Here is a 24292-nt window from a genome sequence, read left to right on the forward strand (position 1 = left end):
TTTTCCAACTTCTACTACCAACACATTCACTTATAAGTTCAGCTGATTTCAGTGGGGGAAGAATATATGCTTAAGTCTCCCACAGATACCAATAGGATTTCAGCATCTAGGTTGGCTGGATTATTCCCATAACTTAAATTAAGTACAGAAAATTAAGGTAGACTTGTTTTTTGCTTTCACTGAAAAGTTAGGAATGGTTTCATATGATGGTTTCATATAATTCCATTCTCCTCCAGGTTGTGCAAACTGAAGCAAACGGCTCTGGGTCAAACATCATGCAACAGTGCTGAGATAACTGACATCAATATAAAAGAGAACTCAAGACTCATTCTCAGTCATGTGATTCAGCTCTGCTTCCTTCACCTGGGGTCTACAGACCTGCTTAATCTCATTTCCAAAACAGACACAATTGTCTTCTTTTGCACATGCATGACAAAGCAATAGAAAAAGTGACATTTGTTCACTGAGCAGCAGAGAATGTACACTTCCCTCATTTTGCTACATAAAGCACTATTTGATGCCAAAGTCTGCACTGCTTATTCTACATGATTACAGGGCGGGGGGGTCCCCTGAATACTTTAGGCAATAGTATGAAAGGTAATCTTTTCTGCAACATAAAAGTTCAATAAGAAAAAGCAGCTGAGACTTGCTTACCGTAAAGAGCATTTTTTGATGGTGAATACACAAAGGCTAATGTGTAGAGATAAAAGTTCAATAAGCCATAGAATGACAAGAACTCTGCAGGTGACAATAGTCAAGGACATCATACAATGTAGCTCATGATACTCATCTCTGAACTGCTGGCTGAAAATATGGACATGGCCCTTGCTCAAATGATGTAACTTTACCAGAGCTAAAGGTGGCTCCATAAAGTAAAGAAAGATTACAAAAGATCAAGAGGACATAGTTATCCACCCTTCAGTGCCTCTTGTTAATGTGTTCAGGTTTGATAATTGGGACAAGAATCAGGAAAACCTGGTCGCTTTGCAAGTAAATTATTATTATAACAAAAAGGCATCACCTTAGGAACAAAACTGTGCGTACATGGAAGAGGATACTAAACTTCATAAAGATAATATCAATAGCGCGAGGCAGTGCTCTTGCATGACCAAGTTTACACCATATGCCATTTGTGGCCAGCCTATCCCACCCACCACTGTATGTGTTGTCATTTTTTTTCCTATTAATGGTAGCAAAGCTGGCCCTGTCCAGCAGGGGGAGATCAAGAGCACTCCCACATCAAACCAGAACTGAAGGAGCTGTGCTAATCCAGTCTTGGTGGTGCATGGACCCTGCCACGAACTGTTGTTGACATTATGCCCTGAACTTTGAAGCTGTTTTGCCGGAGTTAAGGTAACTGACACTTCCTCTAAGGAAGTTCTAATTCCAACATTTTTGAGCCACAATACAGCTGAATTCTCTAGGTCAAGGGTTTCCAACTCTGGTGCTTCAGATATTCATGGACTACAATTCCCCTTCAACCCCTGTTGGCATGGCCATGTAAAGATGTTCGTTTAGTTAGCTGAGGTTCAGTGGTTGAGAAAGTTGTATGCTTCTGCATTAGAATATAGTCCTGAGCAAATATGAGAATTATAATTTGTTTTCACACATTGCCTTTGTCAAACCCATTATTTTGCGCATTACTGAACATGGTACTGTGATACAACAGCATTTGTGCCAAGATGTATTTTTACTTTCAAACTTTCAATCGGATGGGGGTACAGGGGTAGATAGGCGCTAGGACTCAGGCAGAGCATTCTACAACAAAGAAGATTGGGCATGCTTTTTTCTTGGGTGGAGGAATATACAATCTACTATCATCTTTATGTGGAACAGAGTATAACCATGGCTACATTTTTATGCACCCTGGAACGCACTAATTCTTCACAGCCCGGCTCATTCTCACAGTTTGAATGAAATCTGAATCTAACAGGAGGACACAACAAAAGGATATAGTTATGATAATGAGTTGAAAGTTCAGCCACAAAGTTGTCCTGCAAAACTTGTGCTCCAAATCGCAGATACAGTATAGCAATGCTATAGATTGGAAAAGAAAAACGAAGTGTCACTCTACATTTTTGTAATCCATTTTCAAATCAAGGCTCAATTGAACAGAATGCTAAACTGCTGTTCCTCCTGATTAAATCTATTATCATGGAGCAGGAACCCCACACACTTTGAAACACAAGTGTGCTAACACATCTGGAAGAAAATGGGATTAAGACAGAAAGCTGTAGATCTGAAGTCTCGTCTCCTATGTAGTGAACACATCAGGTAACAGCGGGGTAGAACAAAGGAAAACTTGCACATCAGATCTTTAGGGGATTCCTAGATTCAGGACAGAAAATAAGTACACCACAAATAGCTTTTTAAAAGGGGCAAGTTCATCAGCCACTATTATCCATAACAGCAAATAGCAGTTAGAGTACAACATGCTCTAATACCAAGATGGATCTGTATACTTGCTTGTGAGCTTTCTAGAGGTTTATAGCTGACTGTCAAGGAAAACAGAGGAAATCAAGCTAGAATCCTATGATCCAGCAAGTAAATTCTTATATTTTGTTTTTATTTCCTAATAACAGTTATCAGTTAATCTCAAGCTCAGAGAATGAGTTTAGGCAGAGCTTATTTGGAGAAGTTTCCACTCAGTCCCAACCGGCACAGTCCCAGTAAGCAACAGCCATGCCAGCCTCTAAGGCACTACAAACCTCCTTTTGTGTTTTCTGTAACAGGCTAACAGATTTATTAAGGAATGAGGTCTTGTGGGCTCAAGTCTACATCAGTTATCTGAAGCAAGCGTCAGCTCACAACTGAAGCTTTAATAAATCCATCAGTCTGGGAGGTAACACAAAATTCCATGTTTGTTTTCTGCAGAAAGTATTGTTTCATAACATAGCCAAACAAACTGAAGCTGGCAGCAGAATCTGAACAAGGTGCATTTTTACAGGATGAAGAATCTGTAACAATCCATGAGTGACAGCAGGACAAACTTTGTGTTATAAACATACAAAGCTGCCTTATAAATCCACTTAGATTAGTGATCCACCGATCCCAGTATGGTCCACTCTGCAGCAGCTTTTCAGTTAGAAAGAAGAGCCTTTTGTAGCCCTAATATGTCTGATTCTTTTAATTGGAGAGGTTCGTGACTGAACTGCTAGGAACAGAGCATGTGATCTTCCATTGAGCTATGGTTCCTCAATATTTGCTCTGAAAGTGCATTCGGAGGTATACCATCCAATATTTGCTTTGTTGGTAACATGAAATGGTTTTAATGGAAGCTTAGTATTTTGAGCAAGATATCCTATTATCACCATCTTTTACACTCAAAATGAGTTTACCAAGAAGTCTTCTTTATAAAAATGAAGCCTCTTACCTAATTACAAGCACCACAAATGTCAATGCAGTCAAGAATTTTAGCCTGAGATCTGGGAAAAGAAGGACAAAAAGTTATCAGAAACACCTCACTGTCATAAAAATACTTCATTATAGAAATGGCAGGTACTGCTTACCAACATAAGGCATGTTACGAAGTTCAGAGCATGCCCTGATTATCAGAAACATGAGGTACAAAATGTACACAGTTGCCACCACAAGGAAAAAGATTTTCATTCCCTATGAAGAGAATATAAAACAAAGTTTTAACAATTCATATGAGACTTCCTTTTAACTTTACACTGATAATATAAAAATGGAGACCACCAGTGTAACCAGGTAAAACAGGATGTGGCACTTTACTGAAGTGTGTATGCGATGGGAAAATCTAAAATAGCTGCTAAGAACGCAGAAAGCACAAAATGCCCTCCCACAGCTAAGTTAATCAGTGCTCCTGATTGTATATACGCTTCCTAAGAAATCATAGCAAGCAGAAGACAAGGACACTTTCCCACAGGAAGTACAAGAAATTTATTGTCGGATGAAAATGTCTGATGAAAAATATTGAGGCCAGAACTGAAAGATCTGTAACATGATGTCAGAATCCTAGTTAATCACCTATAATCAGAACTCCACTAACTGTGGTTTGGTACATCTGCATCTACCTCAAGAGCTGAACCACAAAAAAGAGCAGCTAATATATTTTTTTTGTTGCCTTGCCATGGCGAAAACTGGCAGAGCTCCAGCTGTTTGACTGGTTCTCCAATGTACAGTTTATTTGGATTCTTACTTAACTACAGAATATAGATGTCTCAAACAGCTCCAAGCGAGGGGTAAGGACAGGGCTCCAAAATGCACCCTACTGAAAGGGTCAGAAAAACCTAGGATATTAGGATGTGGGTTTTCTGGGTTGTATGGCTGTGTTCCACTAGTATTTTCTCCTGACGTTTCGCCTGCATCTGTGGCTGGCATCTTCAGAGGATCTGTTGGTGGTAAAGCAAGTGGAGTATATATACCTCTGAAATACCCAGGGCAGGAGAAAGAACCATTTGCATGTGTTAAAAGTGTTAAAGGTGCAGTTTGGAAGTGTACTTTGCACATGTTAAGTGGAATTCCCCCAATTTAGCATTTTTATGTAACATAAAGTTGCATAATCAATTAGTAAGGGCATTTGCATAGTAGTTTGCCTGTGTATTTAAGTACTCATTTACAATAAATGTCATTGCTTCCTGCAGAGAGACACCCTGAGTCTGGGTGGTGTTCATTAACCGTTGTCTTGATTCTAGTGTTCTTAAGTACTGGTAGCCAAATTTTGTTCATTTTCATAGTTTCTTCCTGTTGAAATTGACCGTGTGCTTGTGGATTTCAATGGCGGCAGCAGCACCATCCACAGCTGCTGGGAGCATTTGGATTGGGCTGTTTAGATACAGAATTGTTACAACACCTTTCATGCAACAGACTATACCCCACAGAGGCACCACTCCGTGAAAATTAAATTAAACAATGTTAAATGATAGAGTGCGTCTTCCATTATCCACCTGTTTTACACAAAAGGACTATAACAGATGGTGGAACAGATAAATAATTTATTGAAAACAACACAATATTTTTCAGAGTCTGCTACGCAAAGTGCTGTTCACCATTAACTTACCTGAAAATTACTTGCATCAATCCCATACTGATATGTTGGGTCATGGAGTTCATTGACTCTGGAGAGGTGAAAAAATCCAACATCATGAATATAAGAAATTGTTTGCAGTAGTAAAATACTTTCAGATCAGGGAGGAAGCAAGAAGAGACCAAAGACTTGGGACATAGGTGTCCTAAGTTTTAGGTTTTTAGAGACATTTTCAAAAACAGAATATGCCTCTTCTTCAAGAAAAAACACAGCAAAAGAAAAACTTTAAACAAGTTATCAAGCATGTGTGTGAATTCTGAAAGATTTAAATCCTTTTCTGATGTTTGCCAAAATAATTCCATTTCCTTTAAAGAGATGAATAATTTATTTCTAATTGGAGTATGTAAGTGTTAATGCAACTGAACCAATTTACAAAAAACAGAGAAAGGTGAACCAGTTCTGCCCAGCAACTACTAGGGATAACCCCCCAAGACAAAAATTCTTAGGTACCTTCCCGTGTTTTCCAAATGCTATCTACATTTCAATTAGGATTAGGAAAAATAAAGACTTATTTTTCAACAATTCAAAACTTTGTAACATCTTACTATAAAAAACATAGTGAATATCACACTGTAACCAGTGAGGGAAAAGATCACTATCTATGCTAACAGCATAAAATATAATTCTGACAGAAGACTAACGAAAAATCATCAAGTCAAATTTTACCTCCATCAATAGAAAACAATACCTTTTTGACATACATCAATCACATTTGGCTGGATTTTATCTTAACATTAACCTATTACCAGGATAACTACTAAAAATGCATTTTGCAAAATCAGAGAAGGGGGTAGAGTACATGCCTATGCATTGTTCATGGGTCCAAATTTTACTCAATGAACCATATTCATGCAAATCAATATATATCTTTATATACACATTTTCAAGGTCAGTTTGTATGCTGGCTAGACAATAAAGACAGAAATACACAAATAATATAATGACTGTAAAAGAACCCAGCAAGGAAAAAAAACTAGCAAAGAACAACAGCACATTTTTAAAAATTATGATTACTGAATCTTGTGGTGTGAGCTAATAAAATTGTTGACAAGTTATTAATTAAAAACACTGGAAACAAACATACAATAAAAAAACTACAAAACTGGTCATATGTTTACAGGAGGACAGTCAACAGAGCTTTAAAAAGAGTTGTCTTAAGATCTAGTACTGTGCATAATCACACCACCGAATTGAGAAATGTTGGTAATAGTGAAACAAAAGAGAAAAATGTAAAAGCAGAAAACAATTAATCTTGCTTTAAGACTATAACATTAAAAACAAATCCTTCCAGTGAAAAAAATGCTTTGCTCATTCAGGAGTAACTGATCAGAGACAACGAAAAAGAGAGAAACTTACGTCTGCCATATTCCTAATGTAACAGAAGCCAACCATAGAAGACCAACAATAAGGAGCTTTGGGAAATAAAATGTTAAGCACCTCCTTTCTCCCTGAAACAAAAGGGAAAAAAAGATTCCGATTACTGAACATTTTTAATATACCTTTTCTGTACAATGAAATATTACTTGATCTATCTTTAAAAGATAGAAACATCAAAAATTTTGTATAATACATTATTATGAAGTATGCTTCTATCATACTAAACTTAAACATGATACAAAAATGCCCTTTATAGTGGTTTCTCTTAATAGCTGGAACCCATCAGCAGAAAAAAAACAGAACCCTTGTCACGGAACAGGCATCTAGGTAAGTGATCTTCAGACTTTGTAGCTCTGCAACCACCTTCGACTGCTTGTTACAACTGAAATTACAAGCGCTGAAACAGTCTGTTCCAAAAGGAATTCAAAATATAGCTGAAGACCCACTGATATGCAAGTGTATGACAGAGGTCAAATTACATTAGTCTTGTGACCAGAAGAGGAGGAGTTTGTCTCTGAATCCGCCTGTGTTAAAAGGAACCCTTCCCAGTGGTAAGTAACCTTACCTTGCTGGCCTGTTGCTCCTTTCAGTCCATGTGCCAAGAGTTAGAAAGTATGTTGCTTTTAGCAGGAATTCCATCCAAAATACAGAAAAATTATAGCTTCGTAGGGGCTCACAATCCAGCAAATATGATGGCTTGAACATTACTGGTCAAAGTTATGGAGGTTTTTTTTAAAAAGAACAAAGATTTCCAATTGATTTGAGCCTACTAGGACCTTAGAGAAGAGGTCTAACTTTCAAGAGTTAAAGCTCCCTTCATCAGATTCCTTTCGCTGGCAGTCCCGGGAGGGGGAATTGTCCATATTCTTTTGAATTCTTTTTGGAACAAACTGTTTCAGCCCTTGTAATTTCAATTGTAATAAGCAGTTATATTTATATTCAGAAAAATGCAGCCTTGTCTCTTCCTCCAGAAAGACCAAAAGAGTAATACACAGTCACTGAACATAAGCTATAGATGCAAGCCAGCAAGCAAACGTCTCTCACACTTTTAGAGACAGCTGACTCACTCAAAATGTTGACATTTTCTACCTCAGTTATTTTTTCAGTCAGCATTTATGAAAAGAAAAAATCCATGAGATCATTTTTCTTTCCATGTGTTCTTATTAATCTTTCTTAAAAATCCATAATTATGGACTGGATCCACCTGAGCATTTCTCCCTGGAGCAGGATTTTGAGGGATATTTTAGGCTGCAGCAGGAAGGAGGAGTTGAAGGAGTCATGGACTCAGAACAGAAATCCTTCCATTCACAGAAAGGCTTAGAGGGATCCAAGAGCAAATTTACACGCAACGTGACATATCGAAATAGTCTGGAGAAGTTTCATACAAATGTGGCCACCTAGTGATGCATTCATTTAAAAAAACCCACACCTTTAAGAGTAGAGGACTGTTAACAAGTGGTAACTTTTTCTTGCTATAGTGAATTTTAAAGCTCATGAGAACCCAACTCCCAGACAAGGAATTTTTATCTGACTCTTCATTCAAGGACAGTATACACGGTCAACCCCACTCTGTTTTATTCTCATAACAAAGTCGTGAGGTGCCCCATCACCTGGAAAACATTATGGATGAGTGGGGAATTGAACTGAGGTCTCATTTATCCTAGACCAATATTCTATTGTACTATACAAGAAGAAGAATTTGGATTTATACCACCCACCTCTTTCTCTCCAGTAAAGAAACTCCAAGGGGCTTACAAACTCCTTTCCCTTCCTCTCCCCCCAACAGACATATTGTGAGGTAGGTGAGGCTGAGGGAATTCTGAGAGAGTCCACCTGCTCTTAACCACACTGGGTCTTACTAGTGCACCAATTCATCACGTTATGGCCAATATTAATAATTTCAAATTTTCATGTACAACCTGGAGTTGATGCATGTAAACCTGTATGTACCTGAAAATAATTTTGAGTTGGTTACAGGTATGTACCTGTAAAGAATTATGAGAATAACATGTGTTCTCGGAAGCCACTATTTCCCAGTCTGATGGGGAGAAAAAGAGAGGTTATTTTGGCAAATTACCCCTTTCATAAATGGTCAGGATCCATAATGACACTGGCACCATCTAGCAATAAGCACTTTATCAGGATCCATTCACCCAAGCATAGCTTCACATTTAAAGGTATACAAAGGTTTAGATACACTGACAGCCTTACGTGGAAGGGAGATTCCTCACTAAGCAAACAGAAAGGAATCCCTGCATCCAACAAGGATTATTACTTACACAAGACTTGATGCAGACTAAACTTTCATTAACTGGGGGGAGGGGGGGGCGTCCCACTAAATCCTCTTCCCACTTCACTCCACAGATCTGCCTCCGTATTGTTCCTGAAAGTCCCCTGTCTCCCAGTATTGCAGGGAGTTCATAGTGGGGAGGAAGAAAAGTTTTGTTCAGCTGAAGTATTTTCTCTTCATTAAAATTTTTATTTGGCTCTAACCCAAAAGCCACAAGAGATGCTACACTGGATAAGTTGTTTTTTTCCCCAGAGAGATTCAGATTTGGTATGGCTACCAGAGACAAGAAAATTGCTGTGGAGGTCCAAGAGCCAGGCAATGAGAAAGTTAGTTTGGTGCAGTGTTGAACTCTATCTCATAGTCCAAGCTCATAAAATGGAACAAGCACCACACCACCCTTAGCTCCTTGGAGGAATGCTGCTCAGCAAAGGCAAGGACACAACTCAAGCAGTAGCTTATATTCACCTCACCTGCACTCGGATCCCGTGGTAGACACAGAGCCAGAACAGCAGCAATGAACACAAGAACAATGACTGAAAGAGGTCATCTAGCATTCCAGGGAACCAGCTGTTAATTAGGAATGAGAGAGGGAAAAATGGATCTGCAACAGAATAGAAGGAAAAAAATGTCACAAGGTCCCCCTATAACAGCCCAATTCTTAGGTGAGGGAGAGCAAATCCTCTCTGGAGCTAGCGCACCCTTGCACCGGCATGGATGCCCATCCTACAGGCGTAAGGGGCAAATGTGCCAGCGGGGGGGTGGGGGGGCGGCACCTGACATGGAAGTTGCTACCGTTGCCCAGGCTCACTGGCACAAAATGCTGCACTGGCGTGGTTGGGGGGAGGCTGGGAGGCAGGGCCCAACCTTAGCCTCCACTGCCCTGCTGGGCCCCATGCACTAGCATAGGCGCTGGCAGAGATATGCCACAATTTTTATGGCATACCTCTATTCCCCCCATGGGGGATTTTTTGGCCTAGTTGTCTTTTTTTTTTCACTGTAAGAAAGCCCTTTGGACGGGGTGCCATAGCACTGCAGCAGTGCCAACCCAGCCACCTCTGGGTTCGGCTGTAAGTACGAAAGCAATTAAATAATAATTCAGGTTCATTGAGGGAATAACTGAAAATGTGCACCTTATGGGATGCACTTCTGTCATATGCCATTTCCAGTTCATTCTATTAAGGATTCCAGTTCTGTAGTTAAGATAATTTATTGTCAGGGCATGTTTTCCCAAAACATTCTCTTTGGTATCAGAATTATGAGAGGCAAACCATCATCTTTACTGGGCAACTGCAGCATTACATTAAAAAGAAAAGCATGAGAGCTAAACCAGAGGCATAGCTGGGCCAGAGTGCGCCCAGTGCGCACTCTGTGTTTCCACACCCCCCTCCGTGGTGCCCTGCCCCCCCTTACCTTAGTGCGGGCTGGAGAAGCAGCTTGTTCCCTTCAGGCTGAAAATGGCCTGGTGGGAACTACACTTCCCATGAGACCCTGGGGCTCACAAGGTCACCTGGGAAGTGTAGTTCCCACCAGGCCGTTTTTTCCGACCCTGAAAGGAAAGTGAGCTGCCTTCTCCAACTCCGATCTGTTTTCCCCACAAAAGGTGTGTGGGGGGGGGGGGGGTGCTACAAGGGGGGATCCCCTAAGTGCGCCCAGTGCAACTCACACACCCCAGCCCCCTGGTATCTCTGCCTCTGAGCTAAACTGGGCTGCACAGCCAACACCATGTGCCAGCTTTTTGCCCCTGCAGCTTTAGAGTTTTGTATTCTAGAAGGAGCCACACCTGCAGTTTTCATATAGTGAACAGGATAATATGAGGAAAGATACGCCCCATGCCTCCATTAACTATCCAGTCTTAGAGCCTAGAAGGGGAAAAAACACAGACCATAACAGTTGACTTATGTTAAACCTGTGGCTTTATCTGTTAGATATTTATACTGGTCTTCTGAAAAAAAGCTCAGGCTGGTAGCCATGATTCCCACCTTTATTTCACCTACACGATCCTGCTAAGTATTGTGTGACTCATTCCTGAGCAAGTGACTGGTCCAAAGTCACCCACTGTATAACTGAGCAGGGATTTCCATCCAGTTCTGTCTATTCCTGATTCTTTGTGCTGAATGCATAAACACACACCTGTTAAATGGGATGGGGGCTAAGACAACAAGGCTGGGCAAGTAGAGAAGGGGGCAACTGCCACCTGAATATTAATCACTATTTGTACACCCACTGTGTTATAGGTTGCTCCTGCTTGCTTGTAGCCTATGTTCCCCATGTGAGAAAAACTAAAAGGATCTAAGGCCATGGTAGTGAGCCCATAGCTGGCTGGACAAATGAACCTAAGTAATCAGCCAAATCCAAAGTTTTTACCACTATATCATGCTAATTATCAGACTAACTGAAGCATAAATCTGTTTCAAAGTACTAAAAGAGACATCTTTTTGATTTTTTCCTTTCCACTAGTTTCATTTATAGAAGAAAATAATCTCTTTAACAAGTTATCAGACTTACCATTATAAAGTAATAGTAAGGGAAGGAGGATAGACATCCATTTCTGCTCTATTCCCCAATCTCTCATGGAAAACTTCCTCAGGGAATGTGCAAAGAGACACTGTGAAGGAGCACAAGAGGAATAAACCTACAGTCAGTGGTGGGATTCAAATAATTTAACAACCGGCTGTTTACAAGCACCATTGTAACAACCGGTTCTGCCAAAGTGGTGCGAACCTGCTGAATCCCACCACTGCCTACAGTACACAAAGGTAATACATAAAATCTGACAGCTTGCACAGGATTATATTTTTCTACAATTAGAAATACCAGAGCCAACAAGAACTGAACAGGAACTCTCTTAAATCATGTGGGAAGTCTCCTTAAAAAAAATCAAACCCTCCAATCAAATTTCTGCTTTTCTTCACCTCTCTGTCCTCCTCAACTTGGTGTCCACATCATCTAGTATCCCACTCCATCCCATTCAGACATGCTTCCTCTCCTTGCCCCTCCAACAAAGAGAAAGCTTCCTATAAAGTTATAGTCAAAGTGTGTTTTTGTAAAGTGCAGAAGACCAAACTGTCCATGTTACCATTGGTAACATACAATAGAAAGCCAAACAAATAAATGAACAAAAAGAGAAGATAATCCAACATAACTAGATACTGAGTTGTTGACACTATGTATATTTGCTTCAAATATCACAACAGGCTACTTGTATTATTTGGATAAATTATTTTAATGCTGCAGATGAATGATCTCTTAAACTTTAAAATTCATTTCTCTCCCAGGATGTTTCAAACTTGACAATAAACTTTAATATCAATAGTTGCTCCAACTATTCCTAATTACCAGGGACAGTCTTTATTTTCTTCCTACTGGGCAGATAAATTACTGTTCATATTTTTGTCTTTGAGGAATTCTCTGTGTGTGTGTGTGTGTGTGTGTGTGTGTGTGTGTGTGGTGTGTGAGTGAGTGAGTGTGTGTGTGTGAGTGTGTGTGTGAAAACTACATACACACACACACACACACACACCCCTACTGATCTAAGAGCTACCTCTAAACTTCCCATAAAAAACAAAGTAAGGAGGCAGTACTCACTGTGACAATGAATGTGAGAACTACAAAAACAAATCGGAACCAGATTTCCACTTGTGAGAAGGCTGGATTATAGGTTTTCCACTGGAAGAAACAAACACACATATTAACAAAAAGAGGAAGTCATTAATTAATCACTGACTGGCACACTAGCCAATTTCAGAGCTTGCACATCATCGCCAGTGACTACTTTAAAGTCTAGGGAATAAATCTATTCAACCAATGCAGAAGGGCTAAGAATGATTTACCATTCCTTCAAAGGGAAAGGCTGAAGGCTAACTCAAACTTTACCCTTGGGAGGCAGGAGCCGCTTTAGCAGAGTTACATTCCATATCACCATTGTAATGCCCATGTCCGCATGGGGTGGACTAGGGATGGTCAACCTATGGTGCTCCAGATGTTCATGGACTACAATTCCCATCAGTCCCTGCCAGCATGGCCAATAAAAGCACTATTACCATAAAAATCAGGCTCAATTTAAAATAAAATATCAATTTTAAACATACTCTACCAAGTACTTCAGAACTGAATCTCGGTTTTTATAAAGTTTAATCTTGTACCACACCCTGCCAGCTCTCTAAGACCTTCATGTGTCTTGAAAATTAGCAGAATTCATGTGCAGATCTCTATTTCATGACTAAATAAGTTTCTTCATTCTACGCAATTACTATTTTGGAGCTATTTTAGCAGAAAGCTCCACTTCTTTTTTTTTTAACAAAACAGCTAATCTGGAATAGGCAAGGCTCTAAATTTGGTGTTTCTTCTCATTACACATATTAAACATTTCCTAAAAACTCTTTATAATAGCAAACTACAAGAAAGGGGACTTGCAATTAAAACTGAACTTCCGTTTTGTTGCTTTTATCAACACACTTACTGTGAAGTTCTTGACATGGTAGATCGGAGGAAGGTTCTCGAAGGCAACATTGATATCATAGCGAGTGTAGTTCAGGTAGCCAAGGTGAACTACAATAATTTCAGCACATTGCTATAAATATGCCATTGAAGGACCAAAGAGAAAATATAAGGACAGTGTAAGAACAAAATGCCAACAGACAATTCATATTTTGGGGCTTTAAAGCTATTCAGTGATTGATCAACCACTACAAAGTGAGAAACTGACCAGAATTCCTTTGGGATACAAATTAGTACAAGATTCCCCTGAAAGGGCATGCCTGTCCCGCTTCTTGCTATGCATTACTTTAAAAACTTCCCTCCTGTTCATAGTATCACAGCTGTGCCTCTTTCATAATACCAAGAGCTAAACTTGGAACAGTTGTAACATGCAAGGCTCACAGCAAGAGCTGAATTATGGCTGATGCATTTTACTGAAGATCTGAGCCATCAGAACAAACAAGTGATGAACATTAATCCCCTTATCTTGTTTGCAGGTGCTAGGGATAGGGTTTAGATATACAAAAAATCATGCACGCTTCCACCCAAATATAGCCCATCTACTCACTTTAAAAAATCATTCATCTAGCACAGCATTATCAATTGTGACTGGAAGGGATTTTCCAAGATGTCTTCAAATGCCAGGCTTATAAGAGGTCTTTAAAAACCCACTCTTTTGTTTACTGCTCTCATTTAGGGAAACAGTCTCTCTCCTTGTCTGTTAACATGTTTTTTACCCATAGAAAGAAATCCTTCATCAAGAAGTTGTTTTAGGGAGCATTTACTTGTGCACAGTAGAGAGTTCTTGTCCGGTTGTGAACTTCCTTATTGAAGTATTTTATGCTCGCATTCTCTATTACACCATTTATTCTAACCAGCATATTAAAGTTCACTGTCATGCCTTTCAAGTTATCTGAAATTAAAGCAAAACAAGCAGTTCAGATGCTGTAAGCGATGGGTTGCGAGATATAGCCTGAGAATGTTAGAAGATCCTGGAACACCTCAAAATGAAAGAATTCTATTGTAGCACTTATTTAACATCAATCCTCAACAGCATCTTCCAATTAAAGCTGGCAGCTTACGAACACATGTAAATTCTGAAATATGCTTCTATGCTGGCATTGGTCATATCAACCAGGCAAACCACTACCAGCAAGGTAAATAGCTATCAGAGTTTAACACGAGTAATAGGCAGAATACATAGACAGCACCCAGATAACCAAAATTGGATATATTGTAGCATTACATAGGTTTACCACACATATCAAATTTAGCATAGAACCAGGTATCCAGAGAAACTTGGACAGAGGCAGAGGATGATTAAGCCACCTCCCTTAAGCCACCTCCCTACTCCACTTCCGAGCTTGGAGCCAGAGCTGGTCTGTTTTCCTTGGCTTCCTTCTTTAAGCCCTTTGAAGGCAGTAGGCAGGCCTGGAACATGCCCAGTGGCTTCCTTCTGCCCAGAAGCCTTATGGGGATGTGGGGCCAGCCTATAAGGGACCATTAGCACCTCTTGAGTCATTTCTGCCTCATTATTCCCCTTCCCCAGTCCCAGGAGCTTCTTGAAGCTGATTGTCAGACAGCTGGTTATCAAAGAACCAGCCATTAGTGGGTGCCTGACCCGCTAGTGGGTGCCAGCTGTCATTGACTTGTTGTCATCTAATTGGGCCTGCTGGATGCTGGGCTTGACCCTGTGGGGGGATGAGGAGGCAGGGAGCATGGTGTTGTTTCCACTATCCCTGACAGAGGATGTATAAATATTATCACCGAGCAATGTTTTCCACTAGCATTTTACATCCTGATTTGTGTAACAAGATAATATAGATAACCATTCTGTACTGGAAAGGGTGATGCAGAAATATTCACATTCTAAACTGGCTCCACTGGGCTACATAGTGTATAATACATCAGCTGTATGAATTATAACACCAACATCCTGCAGTTCGCCACATGCTTAATTAAAACCCCTGCTTTGAAGCCTCAAACAGACAGAACAGGTGATGTATCATGGATCTGATATATTCAAATACAAACTGACTCATTGTGTACAGCCCAGGGGCCTTAGGTTGTACAGACACAGGATACAAGAGTGTGCAAATAAGGCAAGCACAGTCAGCCAAATTAATCTTAGCTAAATGAAAACGCTTACCATGTCGATCCATCTGCATTACACATGTTAGCCACAACTGTTGATTGTAAGTAGATAATGGCTGTGAACTTAAATTAAATTTTCTTACCTAGAACAAAATGGAAGAAAAGGTAATCCATGTGCATTCTTTTTTCTGCAGCAGCTATTCAAGATTAGCACTAGTATGTTAAGAGCTGTGGGGTGGGATCCTCTATGTAAAAATGGCCACCATTTTTTGCTAGGTGCTATTTTCATAATTTAGCCCAATCTAAAGTAGCTTCTTCAGGCATCAAGTGCCATATTAAAAAACCTACCATGAGCAAGAGAGCAATTTACATATATAAAATTAATACAACATACAGACATGAACAGCAGGCCACAACTCTGCTAACAGCAAACATGCCACAATACAGTCAAAAACCAGGCTTAGAGATCGTGATACCTGAACACACAACAACACATTCTGGAAAAGAACACTTGGGGGGGGGGGGTTGTTTTCTTTGGGGGGGGGGGTACTGAGCTTTACAAATATTTTGTTTTAAAGCTGGTCTTTCTAATATGAAATACACCAAAATGTATATCAAATATTTACATCACAGACTGTTAGGCATCAGATGACAGTTGAGAAGTTCATACCAGCCTAGTTGCCCTTTTCCTGTCTCAGATCATTCGTCTTCCCTGCCCAGTACTGTCAGATTACAAGACACACACAGCAATCATGTGCAGAGTTACACTGATCCAAACTCAATTAAATCAGTGGTTTTGGACTGGAATAACTCTGCATAAGACTGCACCAAGGAAAACAGAACGGAAAGTGACCATTTACCACTGGAACTAATCATGACTCTTACCTCCCCAACAACAACTCATGCAAATCCTCAACCAAAGCCAATGTCTTCCATCCTGGCTCCTTGCACCAAATGGTCTTCTAGGTGCAAACTCGCCTTGGAAAATGCAGGGTTCGAAGGATTACTGTCAGAGTCCCACAAAAAAAAGTCTGACACTCCCTCCTTAGAAGGATCTCTGTCGGTGTATGAATCCCTATCATCTTGGATAAAGGCTACTCTTCCTAACAAAGTGCCATACTCAGCCGCAGGACAGAAAACATCCAGGTGGTTTGACGAAGAGTGCTATCAAATGAAAGCACACCTCAGAGCCCTTCATCGTATTTTCCTAGAAAATGCGACTGCCAGATCGTATGACGAATACCAACAATTCAAAACCCAGTTCCAGAAAGCCCTGATTATAAAGAAGAGGCAATTGGTGCAAAAAAACTGGGCTGATCTGATTGCTACAATCAACGCCAAGAACACCAAACAATTTTGGAACCTCGTTTCAAAGGGCAGCTCTTGCAACTCTACCGCATACACCTCGGCCTCCTCTATCACCCCTTCAACATGGTGGGAGCACTACAATAAAATCTTCTCTGACCCAGATTCCAATCAACCCGATGTGGAGCTACTTGCTCTTGAAGACCTGCCCAGATGGCCTCGAATCACTACCACCGAGGTATTCCGCCTTATTAGAAAACTCAAACATGGAAAGGCCCCTGGTCCGGATGGCCTATTCCCTGAAATCTTTACCAACTATGCCGGAAACTGGGCTCCTATATTGGCGAAACTTTTCACATCAATTGATAATAGCGGCCAATTACCCCAAGATTGGACCAAAGCCACTGTTGTTCCAATTTTTAAGAAAGGAAATAATGATACACCTTCCAATTACAGGCCAATCAGCCTCCTATCTATCCCAGGGAAACTGTACGCGGATCACCTCCGCGAGAAACTTCTGGAATGGGCCATTCCTGTACTTGGTCCTGAGCAAATCGGTTTCATCAAGGGCCACTCCACGTACGACCACTGTGCAGTACTGAGGCACCTCGCCGAGAAATATGGAAAAACCAAGAACTCTGGACTATATGCTGCGTTCTTCGACCTGAGGAGTGCCTTTGATTCAATCCCCAGGCAAATTCTTTGGAACAAACTAAGTGCTCTGGAGATAGAGAAGCGCTTACTTCTTCTCATCCAAAGACTTTATACTGCCACCACTTGCAGCATACGTTACAATCCTACCGGCTCATGCACCCCCAAAATAATTTCTAATAAGGGTGTCAAGCAAGGCTGTGTCCTTGCCCCTCTTCTCTTCAACCTGTTTCTACAGGACCTTCCAAATTTCCTTCCAACCGCTCGAGCTCACCCTCCCATCCTTGGCAATGCCCCCTTGACCACCCTTCTATATGCCGATGACATGGTATTACTCTCGCGTACCAAGATAGGCCTGAAACGTCTACTCCACGCCTTCGCAGACTACTGCGAATGCAATCAACTTACAATAAACTATGAGACGACTAAAATCGTGACATTCTCAAAAGCGTGGAAACCAGCAGCATGGTCTATCAGTGGGAACAGAATTGACCAAGTCAAAAGTTTCAACTACTTGGGAATCCGTTTCCAATATAACTTGAATTGGACCGAGCAGTACAAGCACATCTCCCTCTCCACCAATCAGTGCACGGCAGCAATTAGGCGGTTCTTCTACTCCCAAGGGGGTCAATGCGTCCCAGCAGCAGTGAGAGCCTTTGAAGGCAAACTGATCCCAAAAACCTTGTATGGCGCTCCAATCTGGCTAAATCATAATCTAAAGCCTCTTGAGTCTATACAATCTAGCTTCTTTCGCAAACTACTTGGAATTTCGAACAGCGTGTCATCTCTCTCCTTATGTTCGGAATTAGGTCTAAATCTTCTCGAAACATGTATATGGCTCTCCTCGCTTCGATACTGGCTGCACCTCCATTTCCAACCAGAACAGGACAGCCTAACAAAGCGAATGCTTTCAGATTCCTACCTCTCCACTTGGAGTCTCCTGATCAAGGAAAAAATTAATTCGTTAGGCTTCGCTTTAGACTTCTTCATAGACATGGATGAAGCGCAAATAGTCAAACTTCTGTCGCTAAGGCTACTCGACATCGAAAATCAACTGCTATCTACTCAATACATGAAGGGCATTTTACCGGAGGGTTCCCACCCTCTTCCCTTCAGTAAAGGGCTACCAAGGTACTTTTACAATATATCTTCACCATATCTCCACCACCGTGTACCTTAATGCTAGCCCGACTGAACGCCCTACCTTCAGCAGTCCTGAGTGGCAGATTTCTCCAGATCCCATACCAACAAAGAACGTGTCCCTGCTCACAAAAAGCCATTGAAACAATCGAGCACATCCTCCTAGATTGCGAACTATATACTTCATCCAGAAGACAATATATTGGCCCACACACTGAGAACTATGCCTACTCACCAGACAAGGTCAAATCCTTCTTTCTGCTTTGTGATCAGTCTCCTCAGAGATCCCTAGACGTTGCCAAATTCCTGGCGCTGGCACAGCAGATTCGCCACAGATTTTAGTTTATTTATTTATTTATGGTTTTAACTGCAGGAAATGTCTGAACCTACTTATTTTAACTTGATTTTCCTCAACCTCCCTGTTGTATTTTAAACTTATGCCAATAAAGAGGTTGATGATGATGATGATGACTGCACCAAGGAGGACTGCTACACAGAATTTGTAACTGACGATGCCAGGGATAGAATAGAGGATCTTGACTGAAAATAGGTTGCCAGAGATTGAATATACGTTGGAAAGTGTGCATTCCGCCATTGCAACATTTCCAGTTCCATCAACCCACACCACGGCTACAGAAACTGAAGAGGAAAGGAACCTCTTCTTCATAACCCTGTCTATCTTAACAGACTGTGGTAAGAAAGTAAGACCTTAAAACAGATTGGAAAACTAGAGGACAAAGATCTACAACAAAGAAGTGCAGTCACCTGTTTCTTAGGCCACAGCAATATATATGTACAGATATGGGAAACAGGCTCAAAATTTCAGTTTGGTGAAATCATACCATATTCTCTCTGTATTTTGGTCCTTCTCTAGACCTCCTCAGGTTGTTTATATTGTAAGCATTATGGAGCAGAGATCACCTTCTTGTGCATAGCCTGTGTGCTATTTTAAAAAAAAAGCAGTAATCTTACCATGTTCCTTGAACATGTGCCTTTCAGGTGGAAGCCAATCTCAAGGTTCTAACACTTATAGCAGTATTATGGAGAATACATCAGGTAATTCTCAAGAGTATGTCATGACCTCATCATAAGAATGCAAGTGAATTATCAAGACACTGGGTAAAATCTGCATGGATAATCTGTAGACCGTGTGTGACAAATCTTACCTCCAGACCATTGCCTGACAGAGGTGCCTCTGAATGAGCATCAATGACTTTGGGACCTGTGACGTACAGTAAGAGGAAGCTTCAAGTTGCAACAGTTATTAAATGGCATACAATTGTTTTCATGCATTTATTAACATCCCATATATATTCTAATGTGAAATTCAAGGTGGCATACACAGGGTTACCAGGACAACAATCAAATTATAAACTGTTCAGTATATTAGCCACATACAAACTCCTGTAAGGATGGCAATTATTTTGTTGCACTTGGGATAAGAACTTCTTGCATGCTGTACAGATATCTATATCACAGAAAGATTCATAACACAAAATTGTAACAGATTACAACATTACGACAGGCCACAAAACTTGGAAGTGTGTTGGCAAACAGATTGTCATACGACAAAACTGTTTCTGGGTTTCACTACTGACTGAAGGCAAAGGAAATAGACATAAAGAGACTTTCTAGCAGGCTACTGTTGTTAACAGAATCCTGGACTACCTTGGTCTGACTATACTCTGGCTCCTTCCGCACATGCAGAATAATGCACTTTCAAACTGCTTTCAATGCTCTTTGAAGCTGTGCGGAATAGCAAAATCCACTTGCAAACAGTTGTGAAAGTGGTTTGAAAACACATTATTCTGCGTGTGCGGAAGGGGCCTCTGATTCACATAAAGATGTTAGTTCAGTCAGTTGAGGTGCAGCAGTTGAGAAAACGGTATGCTTCCACATTAGAATATAATCCCAAACAAATATGAGAATTATTCATTTTTACGGACTGCCTTTGTCAAAACCATTATTTTGTATGCTACTGAACGTGGTACTTTGGTACAAGTACATTTATGCCAAAATGCATTTTTACTTTCAAACTTTCAGTCAGATGGGAGGATCAGGGCTAGGCGGGCACTAGGACCCAGGCACAGCATTCAACAACAAAGAAGGTCTGGCATGCTTTGTTTTGTGGTGGAGGAATATACAATCTACTAACATGTTTTATGTGAAAAAGAGTATAGCAGAGATCTTTTTAAATATGTAGTCTGCATATAACTAAGATTTATCCAAAACCAGCCTTACTACATGAGAGCTCTTCAAGGTCCTTCAAACATGTATTCAACCACAGGCATAGACTGACCTAGAACACTTCAAGCAGAAGAACAGAAAGCCAATCCAGTGGAGTGGTTGCAACTTCAAGCTAGAACTGAGGAGACTGTCATGATCAGCCCATGTTTGATCCTACCATGTTTTAACTCCTGCCCTGGATGTGGGAACCTGTCTTTGCTCATTCCCCCTCCATGCTATGCATCTGTTACACCGCTTTTATCCTTCTCAGGATAACTAACAGCTTGTTAGCAGCTGTTGCAGCTCTGTCAGTAGTGTGGAATGTAGGTTGTTTTGACCCTGGTGTGGGGGAAGGCAGTTCCTTCTTCCAGCAGACCATGGGACTGGAGAGTGACTTCCTCCTTGGGAACTGGTCAGCCAGGGTGGGGTGACATGACATAGGGTGTGACAAGGGGCATAGTGGTGATGGCAATATTGGTTGTGCTTAGTTCTGCCAATAGAAGTCTAAATGCTTTTTCCTGATGCTGTTTCATAATAAAGAAATCAACTGAATACAGAATTTTGTTATTGAACAGTCCAGGGGCGTGATAGAGACACAGGTTCAAATCCCCACTCAGCCATAAAGCTCACTGGAAAGCTTGGTTTAATTTTTTGAAATAAAAATCATTTTTGAAAAAAACAGAAATATGTCATAAAATAAGAGTTTGGATTTATACCCTGTCTTTTTTGTCTATTAGAATACTCAAATTACAAACTCCTTTCTCTACCTCTCCCCACATCAGACACCTAGGCTCATTCCGCACATGCAGAATAATGCACTTTCAAACGGCTTTCAGTGCTTTTTGAAGCTGTGCGGAATAGCAAAATCCACTTGCAAACAGTTGTGACAGTGGTTTGAAAACACATTATTTTGCATGTGTGGAAGGGGCCCTAGTGAGGTATGTGGACCTGAGAGTCCTGTGAGAATTGTGACTAGTTCAAGGTCACCCAGTAGGCATCAAGTGTAGGAGTGGGGAAACAAATCCAGTTTACCAGATAAGACTCCGCCACTCATGCGAAGGAAATAGGGAATCAAACTCGCTTCTCCAGATTAGAATCCTTCACTCTTAACCATTATACCTCGCTACACCATTACACCAGTCCCTACATGAAATAGTTTTCCAAAGCTACATTTATCTGCTATGGGGGCTACTACACATTGCACCTGGCAAATACCTTCAAATGCTACCTGTGACTGAATAGGTACTGTTCATGCTCTTGCCTCCTTCAAAAGCAGATTGAAAAGCAGGTCAATAGAGGCAGGGTGCTTACTGGGGTGAGTGGGACAGCCCCTCGGATAGTCAAGGCAACTGCAGCCCCACAAAAGAAGTGTAAAAACTCAGAAGGTCTGGTTGTAGAAAGTTAAGTTCCCACCCTGATGGCAGAAAATAACTGAGAAAAGTAACACTTCATTAGCATACTGTATCTGTTGACTGTGTCAGAGAAAGGGTTTGCCTGTTCTAATATCCAACACAACCCCCAAAGCAACTGGACTGATGGAAGATTTGGAATGACAGATATAAGGTTCCATCTTTCAGGGCTCACCCCCCACACTATTTCATCACTATCCCTTTATCCCTAGCCTGAAGGGCATCTCTTCCTATCATTACTCTTTCTTGCACACCTCCCTAGTCATTGCTTTGAACTCCTATTCTGATGAATCAGAGTTCTTAAAGAAACAAAGGTCACAAAATACACCTTTAAAAAGGTGAGGGTAGAGTGTCCTTTGACACAACAGCACTCTTTAAAAGCAAACAGTTATAAATTTCTTGGGCTCAAGTCAACAAATCTGTCTGCCCAAGTAACTTTGTATGGATTTTTAAAAAACCCACAGCATTCCCAGTTTCTGCAGGAAAACACAGATCAGATCTACTCTCCCAACGTGGTACAAAGCACCATAAGATGCTCAAGGGAGATTATGTAAAGAAATCCACATAATGGGTCACATGCATTGCCATCATGATTTTCTAGGCAGGCATGAACAGAAGAATCCCCTACAAGCAGATCACCCTCACCAAATATCTTGAAAGCATTTTCCCATTGCTATAAAGGAAAATGAGGGTAAGTATGTGTGAAATTCAGTCAGTAGAAGTGTAAAAATCTTACCTTTAATGCCTATTAAGACAGTTAAACCAAAACAAATGAGAAGGCAACAATGACATAAACGCTACCGGAAGGAATAAAGACATGGATTTGGACAGGGTATGCCACAAATGTAGCATTCAGGGCCAATAACCTACAAACAGCATGAACAATGGTCAGTAGTCCCTATGCTATAGACAAGTATCCAGTAGCAACACTTTTCGTTAAAAAGTACCATCGTTCCTTCAGAAGGCTAAAAAAAGTTCAACCAAGAGAGGGGCACTCAGAAAACTCCATCCAAACACTGGCTAGGCATGAGCATCCCTTAATAGTTCACATATATGCAAAGACCACAAGCAGGCACATTTTTTTAACTGAGACACAGTAGACGATAACTTTGTAGCTGTCACACTCCTGAAGCATGTGCACCGTTTACTGTCTACTTGCATATCACTTATGCTTACCAAAAGGCAAAATTCAGTTTGATGCAACATTGGCAGATTACGCAGAGGCCAATTACGGCATGCCAGCAGCTGAGCCCCGGTGAGGCCAAACTTCCTTATACATCAGTACAAACTGCCATGCATGAGGAGCGAAAGTGGTGCATGGCAAACTTCCTTGTACGGACATACAAGGAAGTTGTCGCGCACCCCAAGAAAAGCAAGAGAACTTCAGGTGTGCACCTGATGCTGCGGCGAGGCAGAGAGATCAGCCCTCCCGTCCATAATCTGGACAGGTTCATGTCATGAAATGCCATTAAAACTGAATTTGAATCTATACTTTCAAAATGTGGCTGGTCTGCTATCTGAGGGTCTAGCAAACAGGGAGCACTTATTACAAAGTCCATCCAGAAAAAATCCATTTGTCCATGCTAAATTCTCACCCTGTTGCAATCTATGTTATGCCCTGGTCCTGAGAATTTTAAAATCATTTTTAACCTTGCTGTGTTCTCTTTTATAGTTATATTTACTACTGCCCGGGCAGCTGTTTTGGTTTTATGGTTAGGGCCTTTGGCCTTACACGATAAATGTTACCTACCTTCCTACCACAAAGTCTACTGATACAGGTTTTAGTATTCTGTCTATGGGAAGCTCAATCATTACCTTCCTAATGTTACATTCGTTAGTTAAACATGATTCCATTTCCACATTACAAATATTCTAAGATTACATGAAGGCAAATGAGAAGAAAGCAGCAGCAAGCAACACGTTACAAAAGTCCCAAGGTTTTTGCCATGCACAAAAGGTAAGAGAAACGTTTACGTCTTTATATCTAAACATTTAGCAACATAAACCCTTCTCCTCCTTGTTATTTTTCCCTCACAACTGTCTAGACTGCCAGTGAGGTGTAGTGATGAAGCGTGTCAGTTGAGCATTTGGGAGACCCAGGTCTGAATCCCCACTGGAGCCACAGAAGTTTGCTGGGTGACCTTGGGCTAGTCGCACTTTCTCAGTTTAACCTACTTCATGGATTGTTGTGAGGATAAAATGAAGGAAGGAAGAATGATATAAGCCACTTTGAGTATCCATTGGGAAGAAATAGGGAATAAATGAAATAAATAA

At 40.8% G+C, this 24292-nt stretch overlaps 1 protein-coding gene across 1 annotated transcript in view; it reads right to left on the reverse strand.

Annotated features, from left to right (window-relative positions):
* TMEM181 (transmembrane protein 181) overlaps window positions 1-22787 on the reverse strand; it is a 29694-nt gene extending 6907 nt beyond the window's left edge. The window contains exons 1-14 of the mRNA XM_048488028.1: window positions 22755-22787; window positions 19550-19605; window positions 15343-15430; window positions 13979-14106; window positions 13177-13287; window positions 12303-12383; window positions 11223-11322; window positions 9188-9318; window positions 6407-6498; window positions 5024-5081; window positions 3510-3612; window positions 3374-3425; window positions 1955-2037; window positions 655-744 (exon numbers count right to left, since the gene is read on the reverse strand). Of these exons, the coding sequence (XP_048343985.1) occupies window positions 655-744; window positions 1955-2037; window positions 3374-3425; window positions 3510-3612; window positions 5024-5081; window positions 6407-6498; window positions 9188-9318; window positions 11223-11322; window positions 12303-12383; window positions 13177-13287; window positions 13979-14106; window positions 15343-15361 (1048 nt within the window). The 5' untranslated portion in view covers window positions 15362-15430; window positions 19550-19605; window positions 22755-22787. The remainder of the gene's footprint in view (window positions 1-654; window positions 745-1954; window positions 2038-3373; window positions 3426-3509; window positions 3613-5023; window positions 5082-6406; window positions 6499-9187; window positions 9319-11222; window positions 11323-12302; window positions 12384-13176; window positions 13288-13978; window positions 14107-15342; window positions 15431-19549; window positions 19606-22754) is intronic.
* Between the last annotated feature and the right edge of the window lie 1505 nt (window positions 22788-24292).

Source organism: Sphaerodactylus townsendi, linkage group LG01 (genome assembly GCF_021028975.2).
Source record: "Sphaerodactylus townsendi isolate TG3544 linkage group LG01, MPM_Stown_v2.3, whole genome shotgun sequence".
NCBI lineage: Eukaryota > Metazoa > Chordata > Lepidosauria > Squamata > Sphaerodactylidae > Sphaerodactylus > Sphaerodactylus townsendi.